Source organism: Wyeomyia smithii, chromosome 2 (genome assembly GCF_029784165.1).
Source record: "Wyeomyia smithii strain HCP4-BCI-WySm-NY-G18 chromosome 2, ASM2978416v1, whole genome shotgun sequence".
NCBI lineage: Eukaryota > Metazoa > Arthropoda > Insecta > Diptera > Culicidae > Wyeomyia > Wyeomyia smithii.
The window spans coordinates 192,151,249-192,174,496 of NC_073695.1; the positions used below are offsets into that span (position 1 = coordinate 192,151,249).

A 23,248-nucleotide genomic window follows, 5' to 3' on the forward strand; every position below is an offset into this window, starting at 1 on the left:
TCAAGAACATTGTGAGCAAGTTTCCTTGTACGGTGCACGCCATGCAGACAGCAGAAAACCCGGCTTCCAGAACAAGACGCAAATACCGCGCCGTAAAAGGAATGCAAGAAAAGGCATTATTGCAGAGCTGCCGTTCGATGCAAACTTTTCTTTACCATGCTAGAACAGAACTGCTCGATTATTGCTTCGAATGACCTTTCGAAGGATCCCCAAAGCGTGGCGATCACCACCCGCACAGCAGTAGTGGCAAATAGTACCTATTTACTGCAGTGAAGTTGATCAACCAATTAACTCATTACCCCCAGAAGCACCACTTGACTGCCTGGTTGTCTGCCAACTGCACTGCCGCTCATGGCAAGTCCGTCCCAATTGCATTTTTGTCAATTTTGAGTTTATTTATGAAATCAATTCCTTTTTATATCTACTTTCGATGAAACAAATATTTTTGAATACTTTGTTCTGAGGAACTATGAAAAAAATAGCAAGTCGGTTTGTCCCATAGCAAAAGTGATCGCGTGTCACTGTATTGTTAGTTAAAGCATTCTCTAGTAAATACTAGTTTCCGTATTTTATCCGTATTTTATGAAAAGACGTGGGCAAGAATTGTTCAATTATTGTTGTGAATTTCGTTTTGAAGAATTTGTCAGTCATATCAAATACTTCAGTACGCTACTTAGCTGTTTTAAACGGAGCAAACATTTTCCTATAGGTGTTCTTTCATCACGTGGAAGCTGTCCGCCGTCACGAACGTGTGACCGCTCTCAGGACAATTTAGAACAAGTTCCTACACATAAACTGATTTCGAATTTATCAGTAGTATCAAATGTAAAAACAAAATCTAATTTTGTTTTGAGCAGTTGGTACATTGTGTTATGCTTCTCACAAAAAACTTGTTTAATGAAGCACGAGAGAAGGTCATTTATGAATTGACCAGCGATGGATTCATTCTAAACGCAAGCTATAGCACCGCCATCGATTTGCAGTAGTTTGTTTTTCATCACCGGTCGTAGCTGGCTATGGGACTGACTTGCTATCATTCTGGCTACGTACTCTAAAAGTAATCGCATGTGAGTCCCAGCTTATGATTATCAATAAATTTTTATCAAATTTCGGTGTTTATGCAAGTTTTATGATGCAAAAGTGTTAGATTGTCATTGCAGTACTAAATTCTGTTGATGGTTTTGATTGAAAAAGCATTTGAGTGCAAAATTTCACTTAAAGTGTTACGGTTTTTAATTGCTGTTTTCTCATCAGCACCAAAACGCAAATGGGACGGACTTGCTATGAGCGGCAGTGCAGAAGTTGCAGACCACTTTCAACCGCTGTGCAAATATTGACACTGGTCGTCTCACAGCATGACACCGGCATTAACAACTACCGCAGCCGTGCGCAGGAATTTTATTTGAAGGAGGTTATCAAAATTAATTTTTAATTTTTCAGAGCTTGGTTTCAACGTCCTTCGAGCACCGATTTATTGACATCAGCGTATTTTTGTATCAACGTCAAACTATGGGATATTTGTTGTCCCCAAGAAATTTGCCGTACTTGACAGTGAATTAACGTTTTACAGCTTTCATATTTAAACTCAGTTTCAGGTTTACGATATAATCGATTGTTAATCCAAATTATATGTTTTATCTGTTCCAGCTGATTTGTTTTAACTGAATATTTCGATAGGATATTCTAATAGAGTTAGACGACTTCATAATTACTAATGTTTCAACCCTTCAGCGCCTGTACACAACCTTGGCAACAACACAGTAAGAGTTAGACTGTGGATATCGTCAAGAATGTTGGTAGATACGTCAGGCTGTTGTTTCGTGCTCATTTGCAAAGAACGAAGGGATCGAGATCACCTACGCACTAAAGCCTGAGAGTGTGATCTGGGAATCAATACTCTTCCGAGCGACTAGAACAGCGGTTTTCAACCTGGGGTACGCGTACCCCTGGGGGTACTCGAAAGCTTTCAGGGGGTACGCGAAAGAAAAATCAGTAATGGCGGACAAAGCAATTTTTCTTTATAATACTTCATTTGTTGTTCAATCTTTTTCCTAAAACATGACTGTAGCAATCAAACAAACCATAGTTCATTTTGAAACCTGAACCAAACTTACAGGTGACAACAAAAAATTTGGATTTTTTTTCTACAGCTGTCAATAAAAGGTGGAAGATATTAAAGAAAAACTGATTATTTCTCATGAAGATATATTCATTGTGAACTAACAAAAAATATTGAACATTTGAGAAAGGTCCGTTACCGGCCTCTCGACGAAGTTTTCCTTTGATGCCGAAACAAGAGCGTTGTACGGCCTTCAAGTCCGCTTTTCGAATGCACCTCTTGATTTTACCGATCAACTGTTCGCAATTCGTTGATTTACAGTTATTTTTGCACCAAAGGAACTCAAAATCCCAAGGAAATCTTCGATTGGACGACACTGGGGTGGATTCGTTGGGTTGCGTACTTGGGGTACAAATGGAGTCGAGTGATTGCTTAGAAACGTTTGTGTTTTTGACGCACTGTGATGATATTTTTTCTGGCTAAATCACATACACAATTCATCTGTATAATGTTTTGAAAAAAAAAAAATGGAATCATAATGTAGTTCAAACTTTCTTTCTGGTATATATTTTAATTGATATCCAAACCGCTAGGCTTGAACCATGAATTGACAAAAACGGGAAAAGTCTTTTTCTGTCCACTACGCAGGCTGGTCTTCAGCTTCCTTCCTGGCGGATTATAGTTGAGCCCTCAAAAAATTCAGATTTTTAGTTGTCACCCGTTACCACAACATGATCTACCACTACTCTCTCCACTATGCGAGAACATTCCAAGCCAAGGGGTACAATCGATATGAAAAATATCACCTAGGGGTACGTGGACAAAAAAGGTTGAGAACCGCTGGACTAGAAGATTGTGTATACAGCGGATGATGGCGACCTTTACGCATGGTTGCCGCCGATTGAACGTGACCGTTGAACGCGTACCCGCGCCTAGTGCCTCCCAGTCAGATGAGTAATACATTCGGGAATTGGACGATTGGGATTTTTTTTTGCAAAAACTTCCCTCGTCTGGTGGAGAGCAGAGCAAACAAAGCTTGGTTCCGATTCGTTTGACCTCCTGTGAATGCTCTCAGCGACGGCGTCCTAGAATCGGTCATCTGCATCGTCAATCGGAAAGTGCCTTGAAGTGTTTGCTAGAAGTAGTAGTGATAAGACCGCACAAACTTGTTCATTGGGCTATCCCTTATTTTGAAAGTTTGTGATGTGACAGGTGATTGTTGTACGGCAGCTTCTTTAGCATGAGCTTAAAATAATGTTGAATTGGTTTAAATTGACTTCTCTTCAAGACTTAATATTGCTTGCAGTTGATTCAAATTTTCGCCGCCTGGTAATGTTAATGATTCGTGTATTTTGTAGAGCGAGTAGTAACATATTATGTCTCATATAAAATAGACGTTAGCATACTCGAGAAAAGCCAAAAGAGAAGAAAAGAGACAGCTTGTTCTACATACTACACTTTAATGCAGTTTTACTATATCACACATAATATTTGTTGATAGTACCTTATCATCGCTTCAGGGTGGAGGTTTTTTTTCTGGTGTCGTTTTACCCGCACGCGTATGTGCAATGCGTTAAACTATTTCTTCTTATCAACTGTTGATAGCGTCCGTGGCAATGTGAATCGGTCAGTCCCTGTTGGTTTCTTTATCTGACTCTACACGAGTTCCATCGGAACAGTTTTGATCAAGTGCTGCAATGCATATATGCCAGATGGAGGTGAGCACTGAATACATTGTTTAGAATGGATGTTAACCCACACCTAACCTGTTGAAGTATTGCGAAGAGTTGCTGAACATCAGCTGCAGTTGTTTTAAAAAAGAGCATTTTCACGCAAAATTGCACGAGTCTGTATTTCTCTTTATTCAGAAATCTCTCCTCAAGAGAAGACCATGTTTGTGGAGGCATAAAAATCCACCAGCTGTTGCCAAGATTTAAAGATAATGAAAAGCCTATGTTCAAAGTTAAAAAAAAAGCTATATTCAAAGGCTATAATCTTTTAGGGTAACTATTTTGAACTTTGAGTAAAATTTTTTTCGCTTTAGTCGACCAATATTATTCAACAAGAATTAAACATTTATGCTACGAAAATAAGTTCAATTTTTCTTTTCTTTTATTTTTGGTGTTTAGTAAACAATCGTGACCGGTATAATATCAAAAGAACAAAAGTTTTTCCTAAAATACAAATTTATAAAACAGTTTGTGTTCGTAAGTCAAGGGAAATTTTTATAATTGTTCATTTACTAAGATTTATTCTGATTCTATTTTCATCATTTGAACACATTCAGATGATCTTTTTGTTGTTTTTAACCTGACAAATAATACATGCATATTATTTCTCGTCGTAATTTAGTGAATGTAATGCAAGATTAAAGGTTAATGAAAAAAAAAAAACTTATTTGTCAGGATAAAAAAATCTTCTAAAACTTTGAAGCTGTCGTGCTGCTTCAAAATAAAAAAAAATTAGTTAATTGTAGTTGATGACATCTTTGCACGTTTCTTAAATTAGTAAGCTGTTGTGCATTCGAAATCATTTTCAGTGTAAGATTCATTTCATAAATTAGACTTCATTAAAATTATGCATTAGGAGAAATTCTTAGTGCATATGCATAATGTCGTTGTTGCATACGGAAGCAACAAAATAATAATGACAACAAAAATCGACTTTTTTCTTCTTCTTGATAAATTAATTCGGCATCGGTTCACCTATATAAGAGGGGCAGCGTCACTGCCGTCTTCTTTAGAAGTTATCAGTTGCTGACATTAACTTCACTGCGATGGAATAAACAATATACTCGAAACGCACAGTGTTCCTCATTCCACCGAACAGCCAAGCAGTAGCCAGTGAAGATCCACAGCTTGGAGTCAGTTTGTTTTCTGATAGAGTGTCCTGGCGCGGTCAGTCGTGTAAACAAAAAACAAAAAAACCACAGACACAATATCGCCAATCGTAAATGAAGATCTTTCGGCATGGTGTGATTTTGTCAAGTTTCGAACCCATTACTAAGCACCTAACAAAATGGAGTACCTTGTTATTCAGAATCCCTTTCATCACTGTGCTGTATACCCTGTAGTGTTAATCTCTCCAACAAGTTAACTCGAATACTCCGTAAACGAAAGACGAAAAGTTCTGAATGGCAAGAATTTCTCTGGAGCTTTTACTTTGGAGGGTTCCATCCCGAGCTTAAACCTTTTTGGACAGCGGTTATTCGTGCAATACTGCTGCCAACGTTTGCGAGACTGAACACCGTTTGTGTGCTCGCTGTGGAAAAAAGCACCTTTAGAAGAGAAGTTTTTTCCCTTGTTGTTGTTTTCTACTATGCTGATGAATGATGAAAAAAGGTTTTAATTATACACTATCCACTATAGACCATGAAAACAACATGTTTGATTCCGGAGGCGGAATCCAACTCGTTCTTCCGCCTTATCCTCCCGGGTACAAGGCCCTAATAGTCAAATCAGGAACATCGCAGAAACCGACCCAGCACGTATAACTGTATTTGAAAAAAATCGATGGGACCGTGGGTTGTGTTTTTCCGGTCCAAAGTGCTAGCTTTAAGAGGTTATATATCTTTTTAGTTTTCAAAAAATAGAAAACAAAATTTATTGCATTATCTTGAAGTGCAACTTCTTAAGAACATTTTTACAAATTTTCATAAAGATCTGAGCAAGGAGAAAATAGAGCGATTTTAAGCGCGCCTCGTCACAGCCGTATGAGTTAAACTTGAAGCTTTATACGCGTTTATCTCGGAATGGTGTTTCTCAAAAAATGACTGCCATGTTTACGATTGTGGTAAAACACTGAATCGATCTTCTATCGTTATTAAATTCCCCGCTCGTTGGACGATCGTTTTTCGACACTCTAAGTTTAACTTAACCCATTCCCCGCGGGTGACGCCTTATGGTATTATCTGGCATATAAACTTTGATAACAGTTTAACAACTATACTTGAAATTTCTAACGATGAAAATATTCTAAGCCGTTAGAGAACAGATTGATCTTCAACATGCAAATAGTTTGTGCCAATTGTGCATGCGGTTGCTGAGTGATAAAAGCTTGAATGTCATTTTTCGATGTAAAAACTGATTTCTCTCCGCGGAGATAGAGAAAAAATTTAATGCAATTTTTAGCGCTCTAAACATGTTTACAAAATACTTACAAAATATTGACAAAATACTTCTGAAAATGATCGTTCAGATACCCGGCACACTCCTAAACTAATGAAATAAAATAAGTTTCTTTCCGTTCATCTACTGGATCTCTATCGTAAACACCACAAACTTCTTCAAAAAATAGGCGTTTCGGGAAAACGGCCATTACTCTACAAGTAATTTGTATTTCTTATGAACAAACTTGTTTTTCTTTTGCTGTCGAATAACTGTACTACTGAAAAAATACTACCTTCATGCAATAAAAAAGGTGCTACACGAAAAAAATAAATTCCAAGCTATCTTTTTTTCCTCGAGCAAAGGTATATAACCCTCAAATACAATTCAAATTTTAAGAATCTAGTTAAACAGTTTTCAGCCATGACTGAGATTACCAAAGTCTGAACAAACGACGGACAACTACGTGTTTCGGTGTTTAACCTTTACACGGGAGTAACACGTGTACATCGCACCTCGCGTAGTGGAGATCGACGGCGGTGGTCACCGACTCGAGTTTGACTCTAGAGGATCCCCTGAAGGCTGAAACCGGCTATTGAAACTAATGTAACCTTCAACTGGTAATGATACTGGATTGCATTCAGTATCGCTCGACGAGGGAAGTAAAAACTAACCTCCAATCAGACTTGTTTCGCTTTGCCAAGCAACGTGAGCGTCAACAACGTGCGTCTACCCGTGGCATCCCAAGAGTACAGCTATTTTTTACTGTCTTCTCAGAATACTTTTTCTGTTGCTGTTTGTTTGTGATACCCACCCGCGCTAGCAGTCGCATCACATTGAGAACGTAATGGCAACAGAGCATCACTAAAGGAACCAAAAAATGTATTTCGTGTGTCGATTCGGTATTATTTGAAGGATGTCTTCGGAATAGCGAATGTAGAAGAGAGAAGAAGTTGTTTTCTTTATACAGACGTTCGTGTCAGCACTACACAAACAGCGCGTTTCGGTAACAGCCCAAATCCACCGAAGACATTTATCCCCTTTTTTATTTGTCTATGACGAATGTCGTGTGACGGCTTTTAGAAAAATCTGTAGGAAGAATAAGCGTAAGGAGTAAAATACAAACTGCTCGGTACCCAAGCAGCAAAATTTGTTTCGATTATGAACTTTGTGCATCACAGCAACAAATTCTTATGCGAAATTAAGTTGCAGTTACATCTCAGTTTCTTATACAATGACAAAAAAAAGCGCAGGAGGTGGAGCCAATTGCAACATTTTCGTTGTTTCAACACAAGTTTCAAGAATGAAACCGCAATGTGTATGAACTTATGCATGGAATTTGATAACAACATGGTAAATGCTGCATGGTAAAATTTCAGCTACGAACATGCATCGTAGCAGCAACTAGGGCGCAATAGAAACTTCATGGCATTGTGGTAAGATTGTAGAATGGCAAATGGTCAGAATAGAAAGAGATTGTCTGTATAGCGATTTATCTTTGATTATTTCCAGAAATTTGAGGATTCAACTCCAGTTATCGATTTTCATGCAATTCTCTCGTTTGTACTATTTACGTCATTTGCTGTAGAAACACTTGCAAGTTCATGGCTCAGTTTTAAATATTGCTTCCCTTATCATTCCAATGGTCATTACCAGTTTTTAATTTTGCTTCTTCAATTCATCAGCACCTCAGCGTGATAATGAAATTCAAAGCAATTTATCACATTTCGTTTTAGAGACCCACACTCTTTGGACGACTTCTAGTTCAAGTACCCAAAAGTTACAACGCAGTAAATAATCTCAGCTCAAAAACAAATATAAGGTTAACGATCGAACAAAAGTTGCTGTTACATGGCTTCAGAACATGACAGCAACTTTTAGAAGTATTTTTGTGTGTTTGTTTTTTGTATCTCGCAAGCATTCCGTTGGCAACCTATATGCTCCACCCACTAGATCTATTCAGTGAAGGTTAGGTTTTCAAATGCCGTTTACACGTTTCAACAACAAATCCAACCACGTGAATGACGTTGTTGGTGTAAAGTTTTTTGAAGCAGCGATGCAACTTTAGTTGTTGCTTGTTTCTTTGAAATTTCATCGTAGTAACAAAAAATGTTTCCTAAAACCTCGGAATTTCATTAGTGCAACAAATGATCACAATTTATTTTTTTATTATGTTTCAATTGTTGCTTGGGTACCTTACCGACAGCATTCGTGGCAAATAAGCAAACTTGGCAATAGAGCGGCTGTGTACTGAAGGATGTGTGTATCGCAATCCGAATGTTATATACAACCATGGGAATAAGGTGAACGGCAAGGAAAAAAAAAATAGAGCGGCAATAAAGCACGTTGTGGCAAATACTGATGATGCCTGTGATAGAGATGCCGAATAATGCCTCTATTGTGGACAGACTTCACATGAGCTGTCCGCACGCCTCGTGTACAAACAGGGCCAAATGAAGATCAAGCGGCCTCTGGCAGAGCGCCCAGAGTGCGATATTTTTCTTTTAATTTTTCTGCCTGAAGGTCATAGGGCAGAAAAGCACCTGCGACAGTAATGTTTGTCTTTTGTGGATGGCCCCGATTACCCCAATTCGGAACTACAAGGTTGATCAAACCAGTGACCGTTTTGGAAATAACACTCCTTGCCTGGTATGGAGTTGAGAGGTAACTTCCGGAAAAGTTGAACCTCGATGAAGCAAGAGCCCCGCAAAAGCAAAGCAAATATGTTGAGCTCTCAGGTTCAGCGTTGCAAAAGCAACAATTGTCGGCTGGTCGGTTGGTTGGTGCCGATTTTCTTCGAATGGCAAAGAACTGGACAGTATTTAGCGAGAAGTTGCATGGTGATGCGTAGTTCCCTACGAGTTAAACTGAGTAGCCTTTGGTAACCCCAAGGTTGGGTAAATAAATTGTTCAGCTTGTATAAAACCCTGCGCTCGTTACCAACGAGATGTTATTTCAAACTTTTGACATGTACTTTTTTTCCTGTATGCCTGAAGGGCACTACAGGTACGGAAATGTCACTGCGACATTCTTGCTGATTGTCTTTTGTGGCGGGCTCCGACAGGTAACGGATTGCTCGTACTCATTGATGGAGTGGAATTGTTTTGTTGTAAACCTGTATCTCAATTAGGTATAAGATACTTGGTATAGAGTTAAAAGGTAGCTTCCTAAGAAATTGTACCTAGAGGAAGCAAGAGCTCCGCAAAAGCAAATCAAATGCTCTGAACTCTCTGGTTCAGATTTGCAGAATCGGCAGGTGTCGTTCAACACTACACCGATTTTCTTTAAATGATAAAAAGCAGGTCAGTGTCTGGTAAGAAGTCCCGTTATTATCCGAAGTTCATTACGATTTAGACTAGGTAATTTTCTGGCGGTTCCAGGGTTCGGATAGATAAACTGTTTAGCTTGTCTGCAACCCTGTACCTGTTGCCATTGGGATGCTATTTCTAGCCTTTCCCAAGTTAGTAGTTCGCTTTTGATAGCGGCATCGGACGTACCCAGAAACTGCTCGGGGCCAATAAACCGCTGAGCTGATTCCTGTCTTGCTAGGTAGTCAGCGTGTTCATTACCCTCGACTCCGCAATGTCCGGGCACTCAAAACAGAAAAACTGAGTTCTGTCGGGAAAGTTCCCGTAGCGTTTCAATACATTCCCAAACAAGTTTGGAAGCGCATTTGACGGACTTAAGTGCTAGTAGTGCTGCTTGACTGTCCGAGAATATACCGATTTTCGCATGTCTGTAGTTGCGTTTCAGACATGTTGGTCCTAACGTCCATCCAGTTGGAGACTGTAGGTAATAGCGGAGTTAGTTTGAACTCCCTAAGTATGCGAAGGTGGCCGATTAGGTTCCCTTCGAGTATAGTTTTCCTCCTTTCAAACCTTAGAGCGCCAAGCTCTGCTTCCTTTTTCACATGAAGATGTAGAGGCAGTAGGCAAAGCATAGCCTCCATGGCTGCAGTTGGAGTTGTTCGCATAGGGCTGGTAACCGAAAGCCATGCAAGTCTTTGAACTTTTTTGAGTTTGGCTTGCGCACTCACTTCGTTCACCTTAGGCCACCATACAAGGGCAGCATAGGTGATTCTTGGTCGGGCCATGGTCTTGTAAGACCAGAGTGCCAAGTCTCGTTTCAGTCCCCAGGTCTTACCGAACAGAGTCCTGCAGGCCCAGATCGCCGAAGTCGCTTTCTTAGCGGCATGATCCAGTTGTGCAGACCAGTTCAGTTTCTCGTCCAGAATAATTCCGAGGTATTCGACTTCATTGCTGAAGCCCAGTTTAACTCCCTTCAGCGTTGGAGGAGTGATGGAGATCTTCCTTCGTTTACTGAATGGGATTAGGACTGTTTTAAAAGGGTTTATGTTGAGACCCTCCTGTAGACACCATAACATGTTGGCATTCAGAGCTGCTTGCCTTCGGCTCGACAGAGTTGCGTCGTGTTTACCTCTGACGATGTCATCAGCCTATCCAATGACCTCGTAACCAAGCTGTGAAAGCTTATCGAAAAGTGCGTCGACAACTAGTGAGCATTACAAAAGCGAGAGAACCTCTCCTTGCGGGCATCCCTCGATCACCGGCATTGTAACAGACGAATCTCCCAATGTTGCTGTGATAACTCTGCTAGAAACATTGCGTGTATCCAGCTCCGTGAAGTGGGGTCGATTCCCTCATTGAAGAGAGCCGTTTTAATTGATGCAAAGGACGTGTGATCGAAGGCCCCTTCAATATCAAGAAAGGCACATGGCGTCGTCTCCTGATAATTCAGGGACTTTTTAATCAACGTCACTAAGCTGTGAAGAGCAGTTTCTGTTGACTTGCCGCTTTGCTAGGCATGTTGGTTCCTATGCAGCGGGGAGTCTTTAAGAAACTCATCACGGATATATTTATCCATTATTTTCTCCATCAACTTTAGAAATGATGATGTCAGACTTATGTGTCTGAAAGTCTTAGGTAGGGTTTTGTCCTTTCTTCCATCTTCAGCCAGTTATCCGGAATCCGGGCCCAGGATAAAGCTGGCTCTGAAGAGGTTGATGAGTTCGGACATGATAACTGCGGCCAATTTTTGTAGAAAGATGGGTATGTATGCCGTCTGAACGTGGAGACTTCATAGGATCGAATGAGCTTAGAGCCCAACCTACTGAAGCTTCCGTGAACAGTCTACGGGCCAGTAGGATGGACTCCCGAGACGCCATATGTCTCGAATTGTCCCGCCGCGACCCATCACTATTCAATTCTTCGGTCTCTGTCGATCCAGGAGAGTGGGTGTTCATAAAAACCTCCAACGTTTCCTTGGTAGTGACAGTGAGACATCCATCCTCTTTCTTCACTTGTCCTAAACCGTGAGTATGGTCTTTGGACATCGCCTTTTGGAGCCGCGTAGCTTCCGACAGAGTTTGGATTCTTTCACAGAAACTAACTCTGGAAGCTCGGCGTTGTACTTGGTGAGGGACGCTCTGTAGTCATCCCAGTCAGACGTGACTTTAGCCCTGTTGTTTGCCGACGAAGGTCACTGAGTTGATCATTCCACCAGGGTACGTCACGGCATACTGACCGCTGTGTTAGTGGACAGTTGGCGTTAAAAGCATCCATGATTCTATTTTGTAGATCATTTGCTACCGAATTCAGGTCAACTGAATTTCGAATGTTGCTGTAACTGAAAGTTCGTGAATCGATCAGGTGTTCCTTAAAGGATTCCCAATATATATTCTTAGGATTTCTGAACAGCTGTCTTTTCAGAGGGTTAGCCTCACATTCACATGTACTTAGTTCGCTTTTATTGGCGGATGTGGAGGTGCGCAGAAACAGTTCAGGTCCAATGAATGGCTGAGCAGATCCTTGTCTTGCTAGGCTGCCAGCTCATATCCTTAGATTCTGCAGTGACCAGGTACCGAAAGTTGTAGAGCTTTGAGAGATTTAAATTATTACGACGTAGCTTGGGGTTCCCTTTTCAATGATAACCGCTCATCTTCGTGATGACTTCGACATGTAAATTTCAAACAACATTGGAATGACACGTGTTCAAAAATCTCCAATGCGTCCAAGCGCTTCAGATCTATCTTTAAGCTCCCCATCGCTACGGTTGAAATGCACAAATAGTAATCCTCGATCCCTACGGTAGCGCCCCCATTTATCTATTCAAATTTCAATTGCTAAATGTTCGACTTGCACGCGATCAGTTGATATTTCCTACGACCTCACACGGAATATCGAGCAGAAGTTAGAGTAAAGGATTTTAAAAGCTTGATTCTCGACGCCGCGTTGGAAGCTCAAACGAAGACATATCGCGGTGTGATGATCAACGAATGGCCTCACAGTCCGTGGTGTGACAAAGAGTGGTCCAATGTCTACGACGAAAAGATCCGACGCGTTTAAAGCTTTTCACGAATCCGGTATACCAGATCTTGAGCAGCCAAAATAGCCGAATATTTACAAATGAGTTTTCGATGTCTCAATGATTCCCTTGCCGTGATTTCTTGTCGTCGTTTTTTATTGCTTTTTTTTCTCGCACATTTGGGAACGATCGTACTGAAAATGAACCATTAGAACGACTTATTTTATCAAGATTCACAAAAGCGTCCTTAAAAATCTGAGTGGTAATGTGGATCTGGGTGTAGAAATTTGAGTACACTAGGGAACAAGAAGGGTTTTCTATTCTTGAAAAATCAAAAAACATTAACGTAGAAATAAAATATTTACCCCTTTTCAAACTACCAAATATGGTATACAAATAATTGCACTAATAGTAATCTTAAACAGTTTTGGTTATAGAGGTAAGTGACTTTTCACCTACGCACACTAATCAGCGTGCAAACCCGTGTAAAGTTTCTTTTGTTTCCTCCAAACTGTAAATCATCGCATCTCGTTGCTTCGACTTTTCATCACTTCTCACCTGTTTTGGTCGATTAACGTATGAGGAAAAAAATCCGAACAAACTTTCAATTCCAAAAAAAATATTACGCAACTTATTTTTCTAAACTTGTTTGTTTATTTACGTAGTGTAACTCATTAACAAACCTCATGAGAAAACCTCAGCTCCACATCGCGCTGATTTCTGTTGTTTTGAGATCCTTCTTGATTTTGCTGTTGTTTTGAGCTCCTTCTTGATTTTTCGATCAAACAATCGACGTTTTTAGCTCTGTAACCTTTATGGTAGACCATTCGCTTCAAATTTGCCCAGAAAGATTCTCTGTGACACTGCAAGGTCTGGCCAAAACACTACTTTGTCAGTTTTATACCACTTTCATGCAGATACTTTTTCACTGTTTTTGGATCAACCTGATATTTGTTGCCCAGCTCACGATATGATTTCGCCGACCGACCAGCCGTTTCCGCCCTCAATTTTGCTCGAACTTTGCTCTCTTGCAAAGTGCATTCTCGTCCGGAACCAGATTTTCTTTTTTATATCCAAGATCTTTAAAATAGTGGAACACTTACCTTTTATAATTTTCTTTGTTTTGCTCACAAAAATTGCAAATCAATTTACAGCGGTCTTCTTCCGACAACGCCATTTTCTCAACTAAGCGTCACTTGACAGAATCGACTGATCGTTTATATAAAAGTGGATCTTCATTTTGTGGAAAAGGATTTTTGATTTGTGCAGCACTTCGAAATCGTAGAACAATTTGAAAGTTGTTCGGATTTTTTTCCTCACACGTTATGTTGAATAGCTTCTTCTGATTCCTGATCACGAATAGAAAAATTATTAAGAAATGAGCTTAAAACATATAATAAGTTTTCAACTGAATATTTGTCCAGCTGCTAAAAACACAGCATAGCAAACAAAACAGTGACTTGTAAATATTTTCCTCAACGAGTTGCCCTAACACATTCGTACGTAAATAGGTCTATAATCAATTTCTGACGAAAATTTCCTGTAATCGAATCAGAGGCAACTAAATTATTGCAATGAACTGAACAAACTCTCCTGCTTCAACCACCTGTCGTAAATAGGAAATTCAATATATACCTCCAATAAAACCCATTTCTCCCACCTCTACTACCTCGGGTGATGGACGTTAAAATAATTAAATACTTGGGCTTGGGTCGTTGATTTGCTGCCTGCATTGCTGCGGCCATACTTGTGGGAATAATTTGTAACTAAAAGGTCACGAGCCTAATGCTCAATAACTACATCACGGAGTTGGTAAGTGGTGTGCACCGAACTTCAATCGATTTTTCCAAACATAGAACAAAGTAGGGCATGTGAGATACTCAAGCCTCGACTACTGGCAACATGACATCGGCGACATAACAAATCGTAAATGTTTGAAATAATAATCTCTTGTTGGTACTTTCATTGGCTTACAAGTTGATCAATAATTTCTTTTTATTTTTTCATGGATCGCATAAATTCCGATTATGGTTGTTTGTATATTCGATGCGACGAGGTATACTCTTGCCTGTCGCCAGTCCGTGAGTATAATGTAAATAGCCTATATTTCCAAAGCCGCACGTGAGCACGAAGCGGTTTTAGTGACACATCACCAGCTGCGTGTAGCGAACGGTGCCCACGTTGAGTAGTAACGCCGTATATACGACGGAAAAGCGGTGTCACGCGAATTTCCCATTTCGACCACTGGCATAGTAAAACCTGTAAGTCACCGGACTGTTTCAGTATGTATTTGTGGTAGAGCGTAAGATATACGCTTTATAATAATCGATCTAAAACTTCAAGACAACACTTTGTGTTGAGAAATACTAAAATAAATTATAATAAAATTCAGTCGTTAAATTGTAGTTGCGGTTTTTAGAGAAACATCAAAAATGAATATTTGCAATGGAAATGAGTGAAATATATTAGTTCTCTACACGAAGACGATGCTGTTTATGTTTACAAACACGCCACAAAATAAGTTAGTTTAAAATAGTTTATTTGACACGGCACGATACAATTTATGTTTAACTGAGCCAAGTAAATTTTTTTTTAATTCTAAATTAGCAGGGAAAAGAGGGAGGCACATTTTTTATATCTCGCGGCCGACTACGAGCTAGTGGGGATTTAAGGTGAGAGGAGGGGAGTTACAATTTTGATTTTAACTATATTGAGTTACAGGATTTATTTATTTGTACATGGCTAAGCAGTGATGTTCCAGTTGAGCAGTTTTGGTCTGAGGTGTCTGCGTGAACATGAAGATGCCGAGTCTTCGATTTAGTGTCTCCAGCATGGTGTATCATTTTCATTCAGTTTATAACGGGAATTGTAATCTAACAAATAGATAAGAAAAATCAAATTTTAATTCCAGCATTTTTTATAAATCCGTATAGCTGTGTCATATACTGGAGATCACCGCTTCCCAGAATGTCTCTAACGGGTACGTTCGGTTGTTTTCCTCGGGCCCGAAGGGAATCTATAAGCTCGGACCTAACACCACAGTATTCGGTACACGACCAAACAACATGCTCGATGTCATGGTAGCCATCGCCACAAACGCAGTGATTACTGTCTACAAGCCCTATACGAAAGAGATGCGTGTTTAACGTATAGTGATTGGACATAAGTCTGGACATCAGGCGAATGAAGTCCCGACCTACATCCAACCCCTTGAACCATGCTTTCGTCGATACCTTAGGAAAAATGGAATGTAGCCACCGTCCCAGTTCATCTGAGTTCCATGATAATTGCCAACTGTTGAGTGTTCTCTGACGCAAAATGCTATAAAATTCATCATAAGCAATTGGTCTTACATAAATATCGCCATCAATAGCACCCACCTTAGCTGAAGCGTCAGCCTTTTCATTGCCCGGAATGGAACAATGAGAAGGGACCCACGCTAAGGTAACCCGGTAGTTTTTATCTGTTAAAGCACTTAAAAACCGCCGTATTTTCCCCAGGAAATACGGGGTGTGCTTCACAGTCTTCATCGATCGCAGAGCCTCAATGGAACTGAGACTGTCTGTGAAGATGAAGTAGTGGTCTATGGGCAGGGTTTCGATGATCCCAAGAGAGTACTGAAAAGCAGCAAGTTCTGCGACGTACACGGAAGCAGGAGCATCGAGTTTGTAAGAGGCGGTTAAATTTTCATGATAAACACCAGTGGACTCATCTAGATTAGATCCGTCAGTGTAAAACCTTTTATCAGAACTAACATGTTTAAACTTATTGGAAAAAATCTTAGGGATCCCTTGTGGTCGCAATTGATCCGGGATACCAATAATGTCTGTTTTCATGGTGGTGTCGAAGAATATAGCATTGTCAGAAGTACCTAAAAGTGCGACATTGGAGGAAACGTATGAAGAAGGGTTAATATCTTGAGCCATATAGTCAAAATATAAAGTCATAAATCTGGATTGAGATTGAAGGTCGACCAACCTCTCGAAATTTTCAATTACTAATGGGTTCATAACTGTGCATCGGATTAGCAACCGGTAAGAGAGATTCCAAAAGCGATGTTTCAACGGAAGAATACCCGCTAGCACTTCAAGACTCATCGTATGGGTCGACTGCATGCAGCCTAAGGCAATACGCAAACAACGATATTGTATTCGCTCCAGTTTGATCAAATGTGTGTTTGCTGCGGAGCGGAAGCAGAAACACCCGTACTCAATTACAGACAATATCGTTGTTTGGTAAAGCCTCAGATGGTCTGCTGGGTGAGCACCCCACCAGGTTCCGGTAATCGTACGAAGAAAATTAATCCTCTGTTGGCATTTTCGTGTTAGATACCTAATATGACAAGCCCAGGTGCATTTAGAGTCGAACCAGACCCCGAGATGTTTAGCGACTAAAACCTGAGAGATCGTTTTACCCTTTAGTAGGAGCTGCAGCTGAGCTGGGTTATGCTTCCTAGAAAAAACGACCAGCTCAGTTTTCTCCGGAGAGAATTCGATACCCAGCTTAAGAGCCCATTCAGACAAATTGTCTAAGATATCTTGCAATGGTCCTTGCAGATCGCTAGCCTCGCTACCAGTAATGGATACAACGCTATCGTCTGCAAGTTGCCTTAGCGTGCATGAATTTGCAAGACATTCATCGATGTCATTGACGTAAAAATTATATAAGAGAGGACTTAAACATGAGCCCTGGGGAAGGCCCATGTAACTTATTCGGGAAGTTGTCGAATCGCCATGTGAGAAATACATATGCTTTTCTGACAACAAATTGAGCAAAAAGTTATTCGAATTTGGTGAAAGTCCCTGCGAATGAAGTTTCTCGCTTAAAACTTCTACAGAGACAGAGTCAAAAGCCCTCTAATATCCAAGAACGCAGAAGCCATTTGCTCTTTTCGAGCAAATGCGAGTTGAATTTCAGTAGAAAGCAACGCTAGGCAATCGTTCGTCCCTTTGCCCCGGCGAAAGCCAAATTGAGTATCTGAGAGTAAACCGTTTGTTTCGACCCATTTGTCTAACCGTAAGAGGATCATTTTCTCCATTAATTTCCGGAGGCAAGAGAGCATCGCAATCGGCCTATATGAATTGTGATCAGAAGCAGGTTTCCCGGGTTTCCGAATAGCAATGACTTTTACCTCCCTCCAGTCGTGCGGAACAATATTTAGCTCAAGAAACTTGTCGATTCAACAAGCGTATTTATGCAGAGTCGGGTAGATTCTTCAACAGGTTGAATTTTATTCTATCTAACCCTGGAGCCTTATTGTTGCACGACAGGAGAGCCATTGAAAATTCCAACATCGAAAATGGAGGCTCTTCCGTAGTTACTAATAACGCGTCGCGAAAGGTTTTCTGTTCCGGTACAGAGTCCGGACAGACCTTTTTGGCAAAATCGAGTATCCAGCGATCTGAATACTCCTCACTCTCATTCGAAACGTCACGGTTCCGCATGCGCCTGGTGGTATCCCAAAGGGTGCTCATCGCTGTTTCCCTCGACAACGCGTTTACAAACCGCCGCCAGAATCCGCGTTTTTTCGCTTTCATCAAGCTCTTCATCTGCCTGTCGGGTACCTCGTACCTTCGAAGCAGCTTAACAGAGCCGTACTTTCGGTAGTCCTTATACGCCGAGGACCTTCGCGCGTACAGTTCAGAGCACTGTTTGTCCCACCATTTTGTAGGAGGGCGCCGTCTAATCGTTACCTCCGGAGGAAGTTCCTCGTAAGACTCGATGGATTCCGCTATAATCGTCTCATAAGACTTCCAATCAATATTATGTGTAAGGTCGTATGAGATATTGATTGGATCCGGGGGAGTTGAACCATTAGGAATTGAAATAACGATTGGAAGATGATCACTACCGTGGGGATCATTGATTACTTTCCACTGGCAATCTAACGCTAGTGATGTCGAGGAAAGGGATAGGTCAAGCACGCTTTCACGTGCTGGAGGATTGGGTACACGTGTCGCTTCCCCAGTATTCAAAAGTGTCATATTGAAGTCGTCGATCAAGTTACAGATTAAAGAAGATCGGTTGTCTTCGTACAGCGACCCCCATAGCGAACAGTGAGAGTTAAAATCTCCCAATATCAAAAAAGGCGCAGGAAGCAACTCTGCTATATCAGTAAGTTGCCTCTGTTCAATCCGCGCGGACGGAGGGATATATATCGAAGCAAGGCATAGGTCTTTTCCATTCATATTCGTTTGAATGGCAACGACTTCAATATTTGAGATCGAGGGGAGGTCGATTCTAAAAAAAGAATAGCACTTTTTGATCCCTAAAAGTACCCCTCCTCCGCGTGAGTCTCGATCTCGACAAATTATGTTGAAATCGTGGAAATTAAGTTGATCGTTTGAATTGAGAAAAGTTTCACAGAGCGCAAACGCGTCACAATTGTGTGTGTTTATCAAATGAGAAAATAGATTGAATTTGGGGATGATACTTCTGCAATTCCACTGTAATACAGTGATAAAATTCCTAACCTCTTTCGACGTATTAGTCATCGAAAGATATGATAGCTGAAATGAGGGGCCAAGTTGCTGCTAGTTGCTTCAAAAAGGTTTTCACTGTGGGGAGGAGGGCAAGAAGAATATTTTGAAGGGGATCTGGTATGTTGAACGTTTTAAATATCCAATCCACAATATCAGAGAAATTTATAAATCCTGTTTCTTTTCTATTTTCTGATTGAGCAAAGGGTGCACGAGAGGTTTTGGTGCCCCAGGAAGCGGTGGGTACTCCTGGTTTGAATTGAAATTAAAACCAGGAGGTACTTGCTTCGGTTTTTTTTCACTACTTCCTTTTTGTGTTGGCTTATTGGTCATTCCGCTAGGGGTTATCTTACGACCTTTGCTAGAAAGATTAGGAGAGTTAAGCATCCTCCTCTTCCTAGATCCTTCTGGCATGGCATAAGAACACCCTTCAACGGGATCGTCAGATGTCCCCTTATCGGTTGGTTAAAAGGAAAAGATGTTTCCTGTCGAGGGTGGCTCAGCCCTCTTAAGCATTTCTGCAAAAGAGCGCTTTGATCGTTCCTTGAGGGAACGCTTAACTTTTTCCTCGCGCTGTTTGTACGCGGGACACGACGAAAGGTCATGCCGAGTTCCTTCACAGTAAAGACACTTTTCAGTATCCTCATTGCAAGCGGTCTCAGCATGATTGCCTCCGCACTTGCTGCAGCGTGCCTTGTTGCAGCAGTAGGTGGCTGTATGACCTAACTGCTTGCAGTTTTGGCAATGCATGACCCGCGGTACGAACAGGCGTACAGGCAGACGAACCCTGTCCAAAGATATGTAGTTCGGCAGTGCAGATCCGGCGAATGTTACACGGAAGGAATCCGAAGGGAGGAATTTCTTCTTCCCTTCTTCGATGGATACTGAATGCAATTGCTTGACATCCAGTATCTTTACATTTTGAATCAGGGGGTTCTTGAAACAGCCAACCCCGTGACGCAAAATGTCATCGACCGTGAGGTTTCCTTCGGTAACCACACCGTCGATCTCCACGTCCTTGGCAGGGATGTACACGCGGTACTCTCTCGTGAAGAGCTCGTAGTTAGCAATTGCATTTGCTTGCTTCAAGCTACTCACGACAACTCGCAGTTTGTTCAATCTAACCTTAATAATTTCGGTTACGTCCGAAAACTGTTTTGTCAGGTCCTTGCCGATTTGTATTATATTAAGAGGCTTCTTTATGGGCCTGAAAAAAACTATGAACGGACCTTTCGAAGCATCTATTTCAGGTACCCTTGGTACAGAGCTAGGTAGCGGGGATGGTACAGGGGAAGGCAGGGGGGAACTGCAGGGGGAGATTTCAATCTATTCCCCATTTGTTTCCACATCCAGGAATAGTTCCATCTGGTTGTTGTCCATTTTTGCGGGAGAGTTACGCTCTACCGCACACAAACGATAATTATCCGAATATACGGGGGATCAAATAATTGGTATTGAATAAAAAAAAAACAATTTTTCAAGTTAAGATGGATCAAATGAAAAAAAAGACAATCGTATTGGGGACGAAAAATAATAATAATAATAATAATAATAATAATAATAATAATAATAATAATAATAATAATAACAATTATAATAATAATGATAATAAAAATAAAAATTATAATTATAAAGCGAATACTTCACCGAACGTCTAGGTCTTTTGCCTACACGACCGGATGGCTGCTAGTTTGATCAATCAGGAAGAGTGTCTCAGCAAAACAAACAATGCCGACATCGAATGATCCCGTTTTGTGTTGTATCACTGTGGTCTTATTTGCGCGCGGCCTTGTAGATGAGACTTGCAGTTGAATCCACTCACTCGGCCGTATGGAGATCCGTGCTGCTAGCGGGGTACCAGCGGTGCGAGGGAATGTTTTTGTGTGACCGGATCGGCCACTGGCGGGGTAGCCTGCCAGTGCGCAAAAGATGCTTCTGCTGATAAACTGCAGGCTATTGTTGTCGCACAGGGCACTGCACAAGAACGAACCGATAAAACAATACCCGTCGAACGACAACTCGTGTGCCGTATTGTTATATTTCGAATCAACCGGAGTAAAACAATTTGCGTCTGTTCGAAACGAAAGCAAGACAACGAATCGCGCCACAAAATAAGTAAAAAAGAAAATTTCATGGAACCTTAGAAGTGAATAGGTTAATTAATGACTTAAAGCCAGTAATCGCTTTTGATTCATTAGTCAAATTTTGTTTCTAATACCATAAAACACTCTTCTAAAAGTTAAATATAGAAGGATAGATGGACTTTTGAAAATAGGTTAAACACATTAAAGGAAATATCCGATGAATCCCAAAGAGATATTCTGAACATCATCTTAGGCGGTTTTCGATGATATCTGTAACCGATTCACAACAAACCATTGCCCATCTCCCATACAATACAGCATCAAACCGCGTAAAACATTCGTCAGCTCCGATCGTGAGTGCGTGTGTTCATTCCGCCACCGTTTGTTTGAATGAATAGCCCGCAGCGCAGGATTCATGCAGCAGGATCACAAAACACAACACGATCGCGCCGTTGCGCCGGATCAACTGCTTGCTGGAGAGCCAATTACCAGTTAGTATTGCGTTGTCCCTCGGTCGGATCGCAAGCGGTAACTTTGGTGTGGTTTGCTTTCGTGTCGCGCGCGCTTTGATGAACAACATTTACGTACGGAACACTTTCGGAAGCCGCAGTTTACCGCTAATTTTCGGCGAAATTTGTTGACACAATGCGTAGAGGTTAGCAAATCGAGGCGGTGCTTCCGCATCGGGGTTACCGGAGTTTATTTTCGTTCTGTTTTGACGAGCCATCGTCGTAATGGAAGCTTGCAACAGGGGAAACTTCGGAGGGAAGCGCCTGCGCGTGTTCACCTAATTGTCAGTGAACGCGATTTTGTTGTTGTTGCATGGTCCACTGGTGGACGAGTGTTCAGTTTGTAACGAAATTACCTAGTAAAAATCAATCCTTATCAGCTGATGCGTTCCGAAATCGTTAAGGTGTTGTGTAAAGTATTTCGGTTTGTTTCGACATACCGGCAACGAACCCGAAGCCAACCCGAATTCGCTCCAGTGCTGCACGTAGTAGATTAAGTTTTGAAGTTCAAAAGGTAAACAGACCGTGTGTGGATGATTCATCGTTGCTATTAGGCGCCGAAAGGGGCGAAGGGGTTTTTATGAATGAAAGGAATCCACTTTCCGACAACATCGACGCCAGGATTCTGCACACATTTGCTTTTCCCCCTCGGCTGTAGTTTATTATCCTTCCTTCGGTTTTGCTTCGTAGCTTTGAAGATGCCGGTTGTGCTAGTTGCAGTAATCCAAGTGCGATTAAATTGAAGAAAGTAAAAGTAAAGTTTTAGTGCGATTAGTGTTTTAGCTAATAAGCTGGTTTAAAGCTTCGGTGCGAAAAAGTGGCTAGCAACTTGTGGTGTTCGAGTGAATCCAGTTGCTGCTCAACTGCCTCGCGGCTAAAAGCAGCGAGTCGAAAACGGTTCGGAAGAGCCGGTTTTCGAGTGATATAAGAAGTGCTGCAGAAAAAAAAGGCTCTATTCGAGCAGTGCCTGAATAAGCAAGTAAAATGCAATCAATGGCCCGTGGTGATAAATGTGGGCGAATCGCGCGTCCACAACGGAGGGATATCTTCGTGCTGTTGCATTTCGGTGCATTGCTCCTGAGCTGCTGCTGCGTTTCCGGTAAACCGCTCGAGAATCGGCACAAATCGTGGGACTTCGATGATAATGTGGTACGTAAAGAGTTTGGATTTTTTTTTCATCATCGTGGGAATGACTAGATTGGTACAGCTTTGAGTTTGGAAAATATTTACAACAAAATTCATGTTTTAAATAAATCTGTGTTTTCTGAGGTAAATAAAACATTTTAATCCGACGAACTATCTCTGAAAATTGGAATGTTACTTTCAAAGTTTTATAATAGTCTTCTGCAATAATTGTATGTTGAGTCTTTCTTTTCCTCCACGGTTGAATGTCATGATGATGATGAAAAATCGGAAATGCTATTTTGTCTAGCGCTCAAGAGTGATAGATAAAACTCAATTTGGGTTAGTGGTTTTTGAATATTTTTATATTGTTTTTTATTACGCAGTTACAAAACTTTGTTCATAACTTGACATAATGGCTTTTTTGTGATTTTTGTAGGTTATCGGGTGCGTGATCAGACATCTGGCATGATCTAAGTTGATCTGCCATAATGGCAACCTTGCTCACCACTTTAGACCGATTCATATGAACGGCTTATGGAATAATTTGCTTGCAAGGTTGATA

At 41.0% G+C, this 23,248-nt stretch overlaps 1 protein-coding gene across 1 annotated transcript in view; it reads left to right on the top strand.

The window, feature by feature from the left end:
* Positions 1-21,546: 21,546 nt before the first annotated feature.
* The window catches only part of LOC129725526 (matrix metalloproteinase-2), a 712,775-nt gene continuing 711,073 nt past the window's right edge, over positions 21,547-23,248 (top strand). Inside the window, exon 1 of the mRNA XM_055681485.1 lies at positions 21,547-22,710. Within this exon, the coding sequence (XP_055537460.1) occupies positions 22,546-22,710 (165 nt within the window). The 5' untranslated portion in view covers positions 21,547-22,545. The remainder of the gene's footprint in view (positions 22,711-23,248) is intronic.